At 42.7% G+C, this 13045-nt stretch overlaps 1 protein-coding gene across 1 annotated transcript in view; it reads right to left on the bottom strand.

Annotated features, from left to right (window-relative positions):
* LRPPRC (leucine rich pentatricopeptide repeat containing) overlaps window positions 1-13045 on the bottom strand; it is an 848306-nt gene that overhangs the window by 454248 nt on the left and 381013 nt on the right. The window contains exons 15-18 of the mRNA XM_078649683.1: window positions 9951-9978; window positions 4738-4795; window positions 3316-3422; window positions 3027-3104 (exon numbers count right to left, since the gene is read on the bottom strand). Coding sequence (XP_078505809.1) covers window positions 3027-3104; window positions 3316-3422; window positions 4738-4795; window positions 9951-9978 — 271 coding nt within the window. The remainder of the gene's footprint in view (window positions 1-3026; window positions 3105-3315; window positions 3423-4737; window positions 4796-9950; window positions 9979-13045) is intronic.

The raw sequence follows: 13045 nt of genomic DNA, 5'->3' as shown, positions 1-13045 counted from the left end.
CAGAGCTCTTGTGCCTACCTCAGAGGTGTGGCCATGGAAAAGAAAAGTTCTGGGGGCAGCTCTTCTGCCCCTGGGATCGAGTGCCTGTCTGATTTAGGGGTGGGAACAAAGGGAAGGGGCAGGCCCAGGTGTTAACTACATCTACTTGTGACAGGGTAGGCCTCTTTGAAGTTAATCGAGTTCCTGGGCCCGGCCCACAGGCCATCCTGACAAGCATACAATAGAACCTCCTCACACCCAAGGATTTTATCTGCTATGGAAGAAAGTTCATACCTCACCAAAGGGGTTTATTCAGCTGCCAGGTGATATTTGGAGATTCTCCAAATGGGCTTCCAAAGGTGTAAGGCCATGTAAAGTTAACTTTCTAAAAAAAGGACCTGTTCCTTAATAGTTAATACAAACTTGAGGGCCGATTAGGATGGCGGACGGACTTTGTCCGTCTGCCATCCTGTCGTGGGAAGGGACCGTCCGCCATAAGGGCGGAGGTCCCGTGCGTCGAATTAGGATGCACCCGCCACAGTGGCGGGTGCATCCCGCATTTTTAACATTGCGGCGGACGGTGCTGAAATGCATGTTGTGCGTTTCAAAGCACAACATGACAGGCACCACGCGGTGCCTGCCATGTTGTACTTGCAGGGGGGTACCATAGGTACTCCCCATGTGCACCCCCCCACCCACCCTTCACCCTGGGGGCTCGCAACGGGCCCCCAAAGCAAAGACCGTATGCCTTTGCCGCCGTGGAAAGGCATAGGACCGCAGGCATCGTAATATGATTGGCGGTGTCTCGCAGACACCGCCACCATAGGTATGCACTTTTTCCACTGGTCGCAAAGGCGACCGGCGGAAAAGCGGCGGACGGTCTTCCCTTCCGCCGCGGACCCCCCAGCCATCCTAATGTGGCGGGGGGTCATTTCAGTGAGGATGGATTGCCCCCGCCGGTGGCTACCGCCAGACCGGCGGGGGCAATCCGCGGGGGCAATCCGTCCGCCATCCTAATCAGCCCCTTGATTTTTACCATTATATTGGATTGTAGTTTCTAGTAAAAGAGTTTTTGAATTATATTTCTACCTGCTTCCTAAATTAACATTAATAAATGTAATAATATAACCCAGAGCTTTCATATCGAACAGCCAGACTTGCAACAGTGAAAATAGCTTTTTGGGTTTTTTTTACTGTAAGGACATTTGTAATATTAAACTTTTACATGTTCTACTTTTAAATGCCAGGCACCATGCCTCAAGCTTAAGAAGGGCTACTTCGGGCTGACTCAAAAATATTTTAAAAGAAAGTTGACTGTCAAAAGGGGTTATTTAGACAAGTCAAATTTGGAGTTTAAAACGGTTGTTGGGGGAAAAATCAAAGGCAGTGACCTAGTAGCAGATTTCAATCTTGTGGGCAAAGAGGAGAGTTCCATCTTCAATTTATGTCCTCTCCTCTTTTCCCTCCCACAAGTACGTGATCAGGATCTCATTCTGGCTCTTGATGCGGACGGTTTAGGACACCTATCATTCTTGGTGTGGGCCATAAAAAGATGAGCCTCAGGCTGGGTTATGACCAGGGGTATCATCTGTGGGCAGAGGCGAACGAACGACACGCAAAGACACCATAAAAAGTCACTGTGTGAGACTGTGATGGACATTTGCCAATCACACATGCACCAATGTTTTAATGCGGAATTCTCTGATGGGATGTTCTAGGCACTGCAGCACAAACAATTTGGAGAGCAAATTCTCCACCGTCATAGTTGAGGAGAGAAGCTCTGGACTTGCATTTAAAAGGAAAGAAAAAAAAAATAGAGAACTGACTGCCAGGGTGAGTGCTTTATGGCACCAATGACTTCACCACAATTCTATTTCTGGTGTCAAGTCAGAGCCAGTGCCAGAGATGTAGAGCTATGTCAGACGTTTCTGGATCCACAACTGGGGCCTGGGGTATTCAAAAGTGAACAATCTGCAGGTAGAAGTATCCACCACAATTGCCAGCTGTGATAGTGTTAGTAGAGGATGACTGACAGATGTTTCTCCCACAAAGAAATTATGTTGATGCAGACTGCACCTCAAAGCATGCCGAAGGACAGGATAATAAACTGGTAGTGAAAACAGGCAAACTGGACAACCAGGGGCATGAAAATGTCGAAGGACAGGATAGTAAACTGGTAGTGAAAACAGGCAAACTGGACAACCAGGTGCATGAAAATGTCTTGTATCTCCAAAGCTTGAATGACTCAAGTGTTTAGAGGAGGAAAAAGATGGCTACCTTTCAAGTTCATTTACTCCTGAGCGGAAGGTAGTAGTAGTCTTCCACATTCTCATAATTATCTCTGGATATGACAAGACAGTCCGTGAGCCTAGTGGTATAACACACTAGACAAGGAATGGAGACCTTTGGCATGAACTTTTTTTATTATTTTATGTCCAGCGCTTCTTGGGCTGGCCCACAGATGTGTATAGGAAACCTTGCCACATTAGAAAACATCAGACTTTGTGACTGACATTGTCTGAGGAGGCTTTTTTTTTTAAAAAAAAAAGCTGAATTTCTTAAGAAAATAAATTGTTATTTACTTTGGGGCGCATCACTTGCTGAAAGGTATTAGTAGCTCCTGCACAACGCTTAAGCTGAGAAAGAGGATGCTGGGGATTGCAGAAAGCGGCACATTTTCAGTAAGTAGTATTACAGTGCCTATGCTTTTCAGCAACAATTTAAAATCTGGTTTCATGCACTTGCCACAGGATACTTAGTCAATTGCGTATTTGCCTATTCACCTTAAGTGTAACATAGTAGTCCTGGCAAGCAAAAATAGCGGACAATTAGAAAGTAAAAGAAAAAAAATCACCTCGTACGTTTTACACGAACACTTAAATATATTTTAAGTACACTCGGAAGCAAACGGCCCTGCCAAACAAATAGGGAATACATATGCATAATGACATCGAGAGCAGTCGAAAGGCGAGCCACGCTGGACTATCAATTGACAGATTCACATAAACTGTGTATTTAGAAACAAAGGTTGGCCCATCACAACCGACCTTAATTAATTCAGGAACATGATAGGCGTCCAGCAGGTTTCGAATGCCTCTGTATATGTTTGCAGAGATCACCACGTTCTGTAGCAAGAGGTGCAGAAAAAGAGAATATTCGTTTTGAAACAAAACCAAAATGAAATCGGTCCTACCGAAATTATCTCTGACATAATTTAAATGCCCAACTCCTGTGTCATTGAGAAGTGGTCCGGTTGTACGTAAAAGCAGCAATTTAAAATATAATAGATACATGTCAGACAGGACAGGCATTATGTAGGGAAAAATAAAATGGTACCATCTTCCTCAGTTGATGGAAGTATTGTCTCAAACGCTCCTCCTTGGCCTGTACCTCTGAGTCACTCATGCTGTCAATCAAGTTATAAAGAAAATAGCCAACAGCTTCTGTAGAAAAAAAAACCAAGAGAAAGCATTCCATTGAAATTACCCACACTGTCATGTTATCAAGATTAATTTATAAGAAATCATCTTGGTGTGAGATGTCACCCTGATGAGAGGCTCTGAAATGGCAACAATGATCACTGAGGCATAGAGATTATGTGGTTTGGGAGCACATATCTAACTGGTGAGTGAAAGGAATGTTAATTATGTTCAGACCCAGTGACAGCTTTTCAGTACAGGATCTTACTTCCATCTATTTCGCTCTACTACTCTGTGACAAAAGTGGCAGTGGCAAAGGCCTCCTCCTCCTCCTCCTCCTCCTCTAAACTCGGGCTTCTGTGCCCACCACACCTCAAACAGTTGTCTCACCTATTACCGCCTCTGAAATACACCCATGTTAATTTTGAAACGCGACTGCAGAACAAGAGTACATACTGCCAAAGAGAATAGTATTTTCAGTCCTTACTCTAGCCCAACATTGGCAACTTGAATCAAAAAGACAGCTGCCTAGTACACAGCGAAAAATAAAACTGGTGAAAGTATTATTTAAGGAAATGTGCAATGAGAACAAAGTACAAAAATATACATACAAATATACATATATATATATATATATATATATATATATATATATATATATATATATATATATATATATACACACACATGTACACACATGCAAAAAAGAAACTGTAAAAATCACAGATTTTGAGTGTGAATATTCTACATTACACTATCTCCTAGTGAATGTATGCTAGAAAAAAAAGCATCACAACATCAATTACTGAAGTAAATATAAGCCCTCACACATAAATGGTATGTATACACTTATGAACACACACCATGCTATTGGTACACTTGGAAATACATATAAAAAAATGTTTTCCAGCAAACCAATAATGTTTAGAAAATAATTTTTGTGGGTACAATTGAAAGGAGCTAACTTCAGCCCACCTTTAATCAAATAAATTTAGGATGCACCAATCCCCATTTAAAATATGCATTGACATGCAGAATACTGGCCGCCCTTATTTAGAACACAACACGTGCACACGGTATTTATACTGCAGGTAAACAGGCGAAATGGGCAGCAATGAAATGCGTTTATGTATTACTTTTTGCAAACATGTAACAAAAGAGATCTCATTAATCTGAAGAGATCTTGCGATTACGAGGATAACGCTTTACACAACATGTTTTTTGAATTTCACTTTCCAAAAGAAGCAATCAGTGTGTGCTGCTGTAATCCCCCAAGCCCGTCATTACACAGAAGAACGGATTTGTGGATAAGTTACAATCATAGAAATTGAAACGCTACCAGTTGGTCCTGAAGGCGCCTGGCTGTAGCGGCCATCCTTCTGCAGCAGCTCAGTTATCTGGGGAGACAGAATAATCGTATATTGCAGCCAAGAGAAGCAAACAAGGACAAGCAGTATCTGAAATTGAATTCCCCACATAATAAAGCATCTCTCTTTTAAAGCATTATTCTACAGCGCAACAAGGAAACAGTCTCAGAAGCAGGGGGTGTGTGGGGACAGAAGAAATACGAACACCAAGAGGATTTCAGAAAAGAAAAGGCTTCTTACATAGAATGTAAGGAGCAAATGAAATGTTTATCAAAAGTATGGGAATGCAAAAAGGGCTCCAAACTGTCGTGTTTACCCGCCACCTGCCCAAGCGCTTGTGGCCACTGTTAGTGCATGTCAGTTTAGTCATTGAATTGTGCTCAGAGTTGCTGAAGGCTGGAACGGGCAGTTTGCCTCTCAGAAAAAGGTAAAGCAGCGCAGGAAAGAATGCTTTGCCGCAGCCGTCCACGCAGATCATTGGACTTGATCTGAAGTTTAGACCCTGCAAACGTTTCACCGCCAGAAGCAAAGCAAGATTTAAGAAGCATTGGTAAAGCCTATGAGTCTTGCCTTTCGCCAATGGCTTTTAGCGATGCTATACAGCATCCCCGATGTTGTGCAGCATGGCTAAAGAACATTTTTAAAAAAAGCAAAAAAAAGACAGTGATGGAGCTGCCAGCATTATTGTGTACACATGCATGCCTTCAAGAAGGCACTGGGGATTATTTTCTATTTCTTAATTTCTTTTAAAGCAGTGAGGGAAAAGCAACACGAGGGGTGGGGAAAGCAACATGAGAGGCACAACAAGGGGAAGCAACATGGGAGGAAGAAGCGACAGGAGGTACAAGAGTCGCGAGGGCGGAAGCATCAGGGGACCAGGTGGGAGGTCGAAAAAGCAAACAAAGCGGTACAAAAGGGGGCGGTGATGGACGGAGCATCTGAACCAATCAAACACTCACACCCAGTCAACAGATCTGAGTTTAATCCATCACCGTTCTTTAGCCCACTCTGCCACCCCAGTTCAGACATGGCCCTATGCAAATCAGTCTGACCGTGTGCCTCATGGGAACAGTCCAGCCTGAACTGATGGATTCAACCCAGATCTTTTGACTGTGTGTGAGTGTTTGATTGGTTCAGATGCTCCGTCCATCACCACCCCCTTTTGTTCCGCTTTGGCCGCCATAAGTGTGGCAGGGTATGCTCAGACGTGAGTCCCTTGCTCACTTTGCCACTGGATTCAAGCAAGCCGGGCTGAAGACGTCTGTAATGCCAGAAACCGGTCCTCGGAAGCTTGTTTCAGGTCCAGGGAAGGCATGGCTTGGCAGTTCGGGCTGGACTGTTCCCATGAGGCACAGGGTCAGACTGATTTGCATATAGCCATTTTTGAACTGGGATGGCAGAGTGGGCTAAAGAACGGTGATGGATTCAACCCAGATCTTTTGACTGGGTGTGAATGTTTGATTGGTTCAGATGCTCCGTCCATCACCACCCCCTTTTGTTCCGCTTTGGCCGCCATAAGTGTGGCAGGGTATGCTCAGACGTGAGTCCCTTGCTCACTTTGCCACTGGATTCAAGCAAGCCGGGCTGAAGACGGCTGTAATGCCAGAAACCGGTCCTCGGAAGCTTGTTTCAGGTCCAGGGAAGGCATGGCAGTTCGGGCTGGACTGTTCCCATGAGGCACAGGGTCAGACTGATTTGCATATAGCCATGTTTGAACTGGGATGGCAGAGTGGGCTAAAGAATGGTGATGGATTCAACCCAGATCTTTTGACTGGGTGGGAGTGTTTGATTGGTTCAGATGCTCCCTCCATCACCACCCCCTTTTGTACCGCTTTGGCCGCCATAAGTGTGGCAGGGTATGCTCAGACGCGAGTCTCTTGCTCACTTTGCCACTGGATTCAAGCAAGCCGGGCTGAAGACGGCTGTAATGCCAGAAACCGGTCCTCGGAAGCTTGTTTGCGGTCCAGGGAAGGCATGGCTTGGCAGTTCGGGCTGGACTGTTCCCATGAGGCACAGGGTCAGACTGATTTGCATATAGCCATGTCTGAACTGGGGTGGCAGAGTGGGCTAAAGAACGGTAATGGATTCAACCCAGATCTTTTGACTGGGTGTGAGTGTTTGATTGGTTCAGATGCTCCGTCCATCACCACCCCCTTTTGTACCGCTTTGGCCGCCATAAGTGTGGCAGGGTATGCTCAGACGCGAGTCTCTTGCTCACTTTGCCACTGGATTCAAGCAAGCCGGGCTGAAGACGGCTGTAATGCCAGAAACCGGTCCTCGGAAGCTGGTTTCCGGTCCAGTGAAGGCATGGCTTGGCAGTTCGGGCTGGACTGTTCCCATGAGGCACAGGGTCAGACTGATTTGCATATAGCCATGTCTGAACTGGGGTGGCAGAGTGGGCTAAAGAACGGTGATGGATTCAACCCAGATCTTTTGACTGGGTGCGAGTGTTTGATTGGTTCAGATGCTCCGTCCATCACCACCCCCTTTTGTACCGAGAAAGCAAACAGGCAAGAGAGCAACAAGGATCATGGGAGGAGAGAAAAGCAAATGGCGTGAGAGAGAGCAACGTGGCGCAGGAGAGGAGAAGCGCATGCACAAAAAGCAAGCACATGAAGGCTGGAGCATCACAGAAGAGTATGTATGAGAACCTCAGGGGTGAGGGAGAGTAACATGGAGCACGGGGGTGGAGGGGGAGAGAAGCACACGAAAGAGGCAGCTAGAAAACACATGCACTCTTGTGGTTTCGTATGAGATGAAAGAAAAAAGTAGTTTCTTAAAAGTGAGCAGTGGAAGGTCGCAAGTAAATTGAGGATGCTGGGGGCGGGGGGAGGCAGACAAAATAAAAAGTAGGCAAACAAAAATGACAGTTAAGCCAACTGGCTACAAGCCCCTCTAAGGTCTTGGTAATCCCACTGTATGTCTTTTGTAACCAGACAGCTGAGCAGTCTTGTAGGTTCCACGTAAAAAGTAAATACCTTCAAATATGTACAGAAAGATGGAAAATAGATTCTTCCACAGTCTAAAGACAGAGGCGTTATGCTCTAAAGACAAAGGTGCCAGTTTCCTCACCACATAAGCCTACTTCTTGGACTCACCTTCAAAGACTTTTGATAATAAAACTACAGACCACCCACCACCAACTGAAGGTCAATTTATTCCAGCCAGAACCAATGCACAGTATTCTAGTTAGACCTGACTAAATGGTCTGTTCCTTCTCATATGTAACTAAAATCACGTGCAACTAAATGCCAGATGAAAAAGTATAGTTTAAATTCAGAATTCTTTAAGAGGTGGCAAGGTTTATACAGAGGGCAAAGTGTGCTGCTCTACCACTTTTTAAGCAGATCAGAACAATTAACCAATGCAAACTGTGACAAGAAGTCCACCTTCAACATACCCACCAGGAGATGAAGCAGACCTAATGGAGGGCTCTAACTGGCTACACCAAGCACAATGACGTCTACTGCCACCAGCTGATCTCTTTCCTGAATTCATTTACTATGCGGGCCATCTATGTTAATCGCACTACTACACTCCAATTTACAGGCTATGCTCACTGCTTGCAACTTCCAACTGGCTTCTCCACGTACTGTTCTTTTATGTATTTTTACAAACATATAAAGACAATAATTGTAATTGTTTCACAAAGTTTTATAGGTGAATACATTTAAAAATGCATATCTCTCTTCACAGTACTGAGTTTTTCTACCTATATTCTCATCTTCTTTCTCGGTCCTTGTCTTTCATAGACCTAGGTTTAATAGTATACTGCTTCATTGTGAGTGACCACACTACTGAATTGGTATGCCTTACTGATGTTGTTGCTAAAGGGCTTCCATTGCTTCGGCGCATAAGGCATTCGCAAAATTCATCCTAACATGTCCATCTAACAAAACACAAATGTGTCCAAAATACTGCAATAATGTGACAGGGTCGTATGGCATCCAATATGAAACATCTCAAAACAAAGAAAAATCAGAAAATTGATAATTTAGCTTATTAATACCAAACTAAGTACATATTCCAAAGAAAAGCTTTACATATAAATAAAGTATATTAGTGTATTCATAGGTTACAAACCTTAAATGTCATTTGTCACAAGAGGATTATGTATAGGGTTTGAGGCAGTAGTATTTCATTCCTTTTATTTCTTACCACATTATATATGCCTGGACTGTTAACCATCCACAAGAAACGAGAAACATCCATATCCTCAAACATGGAGCACAGTAAAATATGAATTAGATTTGTATGTTTAGGAGACTTGAGGCAAGCACAACTGTGGCCACTGCCTCATTTTCAAAGCCTCCTGAGGCCCATTTTCACATGCACGTGGTCTTACATTTTCGGATATACAAATTAACATCAGGTTGAGCACTTAAGCGATGATACGAATGAACTAAAATGACAGAATACTGCTGCAAGGACACACAAGCCAGTGAGTGGCTGTGGAAATACAAATTACGCCTGCTCCTCAAAATGCTTAAATGGAACGGCTGGCCTTTCCTGTATCCACATATATAAAATTGGAGTGGATTCCTTTCCCGGCCCCTTAGGAAAGTACATTACTCTGATGAGGAGTTGACAAGCTGTAGTACAAATATTACTATCACATGTTTATTATGTATTTCCCCCCTCCCCCCAATTACTTTCGCGTAGTTTTGATCTCTACCTCTTTTTGAGTCACTCTGTCCACACAAATGAGATGGTGAATGACAGAGCAGAGACAGCATGCATGTGTGAATTTGTAAGTGTGTGCCCCTTATATATTCTTATAAAAACAATAAAGGCCTGCAGTGAACAAGTGATTCTTCATCTCTCACCATGACCGTCTAATGAAAAGAAATGGAATGAGAAACATCTTTTGACAATTTTTCTTCCACAATAAAAACCCTACATTACCTCTAGCACGAGACTTATAAAAAGTATAAATCCAAACATTTTAGAATGATTGTAGCTCTACTACTAAATTAAATACAATCTAGTAAGGGATATCAAAGTAGGACATGCAGTATTAATACGACAGATGAGCGGGTAACAACATTGTTATCAGAGATCTACAGGTAGACCAGCTCCAGCTTCAGAATTCCACAATAGCAAAGCTTTAAAAAGTCTTGAGAACAACTACATTGATAGACCTAATAGATATTCTCGACAATTGATTACATTGATCCCAGCTTACCTTGGACATATGTTCTACGTTGTCGGACCTGAGGGGGGCAGCAAAGGATAATGAATTAGTACACAGCTAATGCTGGACACAGACGAATACATGTACAAAGCCTTCCGACGCTACTGACGCTATCTCTGCCACACCGAGCACAATGTAACAATTATAAAGACTCTTTAATATGGCAGGAAATAAAATAGCAATATTTGCCAATTAAACGAGCTACGAACATTACTTTAATTAGGGCACACAACATTAATTACAATACAAGCAGTGGCATTTTGCCATCGCACGTGGATATTAAGGAAAACTAAGCTCGTTCGTCCGTCCGCCAATGACATTATATTAAGTAAACCGAGGCTATCGATTGAACAGACTCTATAGCCTAGCAAACGATGTGTAATATGGCAAAATAACATTATAAATGTATATAGTTGGCTCTTTCTCATAAACCAATGATAAGGGGGTTGGGATGGAGGAAGAAGGAAGGAGGGTGCATAAAAAATTGAATCCTGTTGAAAAAAGGCACCAGGGTTTCAATGTCGTCATTGGACCAATCTAGGTAGCATACAACCGACATTACGTCAATGTTTACTGCTAGACCAGTTATACCATGAAGTAAAACGTCTATCTCTCACAAATAAATGTCCCTGCCACGGTCCTACATTTTAGCTACCACAGAGCCAGAGGAACACTGCTTTTCCTCGATATATTTTGTTTTCAGATATTTTTTCTTTCTAAGATCTCCTCCTCGAGGAAATGACCTTTAATCACAAATAGGAAGGGCATTCCTCAAGGCAGCGGACCATTGCATAAACCTAATCTCATTTTCCGGCAATTGCTTTAACCAGAATTGTAGTTCCACACCAAAAAGATGCCCCTAGCCAGGCCCCTTTGAGATGTCAGTTTTGTATACAGGAAGCCATTTGTAGTAAAGTGGACTGCTAAATAGGGGGGAAGAGAAAGGCCTCAGTCTTGCTATGAGCTGTGGCTGAGATACAAATGAAGGCAAGCTTCTGTCACGCATGCTGGGCTTTTCATTGGTAGCTTGGCACAAGCACACACAGTTTCTTTCGTAGTAAATACAAGAGGACTAGTACAAAAAAACATACTTCTGTCACGCATGCTGGGCTTTTCATTGGTAGCTTGGCACAAGCACACACAGTTTCTTTCGTAGTAAATACAAGAGGACTAGTACAAAAAAACATACTTCTTAAGTTTACTGTTTCTAGAGAAAACACTATGAGCTCTAAAGACAAAGGTCTCAGTTTCCTCATCACAGTGGCCTCCTTCTGGACTGACCTCTAAGGACCCTTGATAAGAAGGCCACTATCGACACTAAAATATTTAAATTGTGGTCTTCATTACATTTGTTTTGCCTTTTTCGGCCTATATAAATTATCTTTGCAAAACAGACTAATTTGATTCTCCACAAAACCTCTATTTTATGTTTGCAAGTGTGTATCATGTATGTCTATTTGAGGCACGTTAAAGGAACGTTAGTTGACAGAAAATACTTGGCTTTCACATTTAACGTTTTAAAACTGTATATCTATTAATTGTATTCACATGTAACTACATTAATTTTTCTATGTTGACAACGCAAAATGTGCCAATAATTTAAAAAAACTATGTCTCTGTGGTATGACTATATGTGATTTGTTCTAATAAGGCAACAGCTTGCCCATGTCCGTTATTGAAGAATACGTTTCTATACTGAAACCATAGCTATATGGGTTGCTATTGAGTAAATACATACGTGTGTACACACATTTACCTTAAGCAGACCCAGGCCTCTTTCAGGGCACACAACCTCTCTGTTAGCAGAACTTATGTTTTGTTACCCTCTTAAACATGCAAGTATGCACAACTTGCACATCTTAAATTCAAAGTTTATGTTGCAAGAACTTGTTGCTACAAAGCACAAATACACTTCACTTTGAGTATGAAAAATTAGTTGGTTTGTCATTTCAACAGTGAAGTCTGCCACAGTGTGACTTTGATATCTCTCTCTCACTTATTTGATTTGTACCCAAAACGTTGCTGGCTATATTCTCTCTGCTAATCACATGAAGCATTTGCTTTTATGCCACTTGCGCAATTCTGCGCTTTTTAGTGCGGGCTTACATTAATGTCAAACTGGCCAAATATTGTTTTCAAAATGGTTGTCATGATTTAAGGAAAAAGCGCATGCAGTGAGAGTGGGTCAGCTGTCTCACTGAAAAGAGATAAAAGATGGCAGCAATCAACAAGCATTAAAAAAATAAAGAATCTGGGGTGAACACAGAAAAAAGACGGATTTCTTACATCTCTCACCAGAATATTTATTTTATTTCTTTTTAATGTTAAGCAAAATATGTCTCCTTAACACCATTTGTACTACACCATTGTTTGCCTGAGCCCCACTTAATGGCTAGATTGCTGAACTATAAGGCGTATGTGATGCAGTAAGCATTGAAAACTGCACAGATCACCCAATATTAACAAGCAGTGTGGGGGTGGAAGACTATTGAAAAAAAATTCTGTGGGAAGGAAAAATAAGTCATATTTAGGGCCGTCAGGCAGCATCTGTTCACCCGGCTGCCATATGTGCTGGGAACAGTGAGGAAATCACAACATGCTGTGCTAAAAACCAACCGATAAATGAAAGAACCTTAGCTGAAGAAGAAGGGGCCTTCAACAGAGCAGAGCCCAGGGAGTAGAAACAATACTGAATTGCTTCTTAAGTTTGGCTCAACATGTACTCTAATAGTAACAAATCCAGCCGAGAAGTCCTGGCTGTGTTTTCCCTTCCTAGAGTGAGCCCAAGGGATTCTGTCAGGGTACATTTTCGCAGGAGTGGGTGCGAGGCTTAATGTTTTCGGCACACTTCAGACTTACCCAGATCAGATTGAGTGTTTTGATGCTTAATGTAACCCAGACATTAATTTCGCTAAACAACCACACTGAAGCAATTTCTGTGTAAAAGTGCAGAGCTTTCTTGGGTTGTATCCCAGAGCCTGTCCCACCAAAAATATTGGGCTACAATCTGATGCAAGGTTGCTTGAGCTACTCAAGCCCACACAAGTACTAAGGCTTCTTCTTCGATACTCTGAGTTTGTGCCTGG

The sequence above is a fragment of the Lissotriton helveticus genome, chromosome 6 (genome assembly GCF_964261635.1).
Source record: "Lissotriton helveticus chromosome 6, aLisHel1.1, whole genome shotgun sequence".
In the NCBI taxonomy this organism is placed as follows: Eukaryota; Metazoa; Chordata; class Amphibia; order Caudata; family Salamandridae; genus Lissotriton; species Lissotriton helveticus.
The sequence above is the reverse complement of the archived record's forward strand: the minus strand, read 5'-3'. Positions and strand labels throughout refer to the sequence as shown.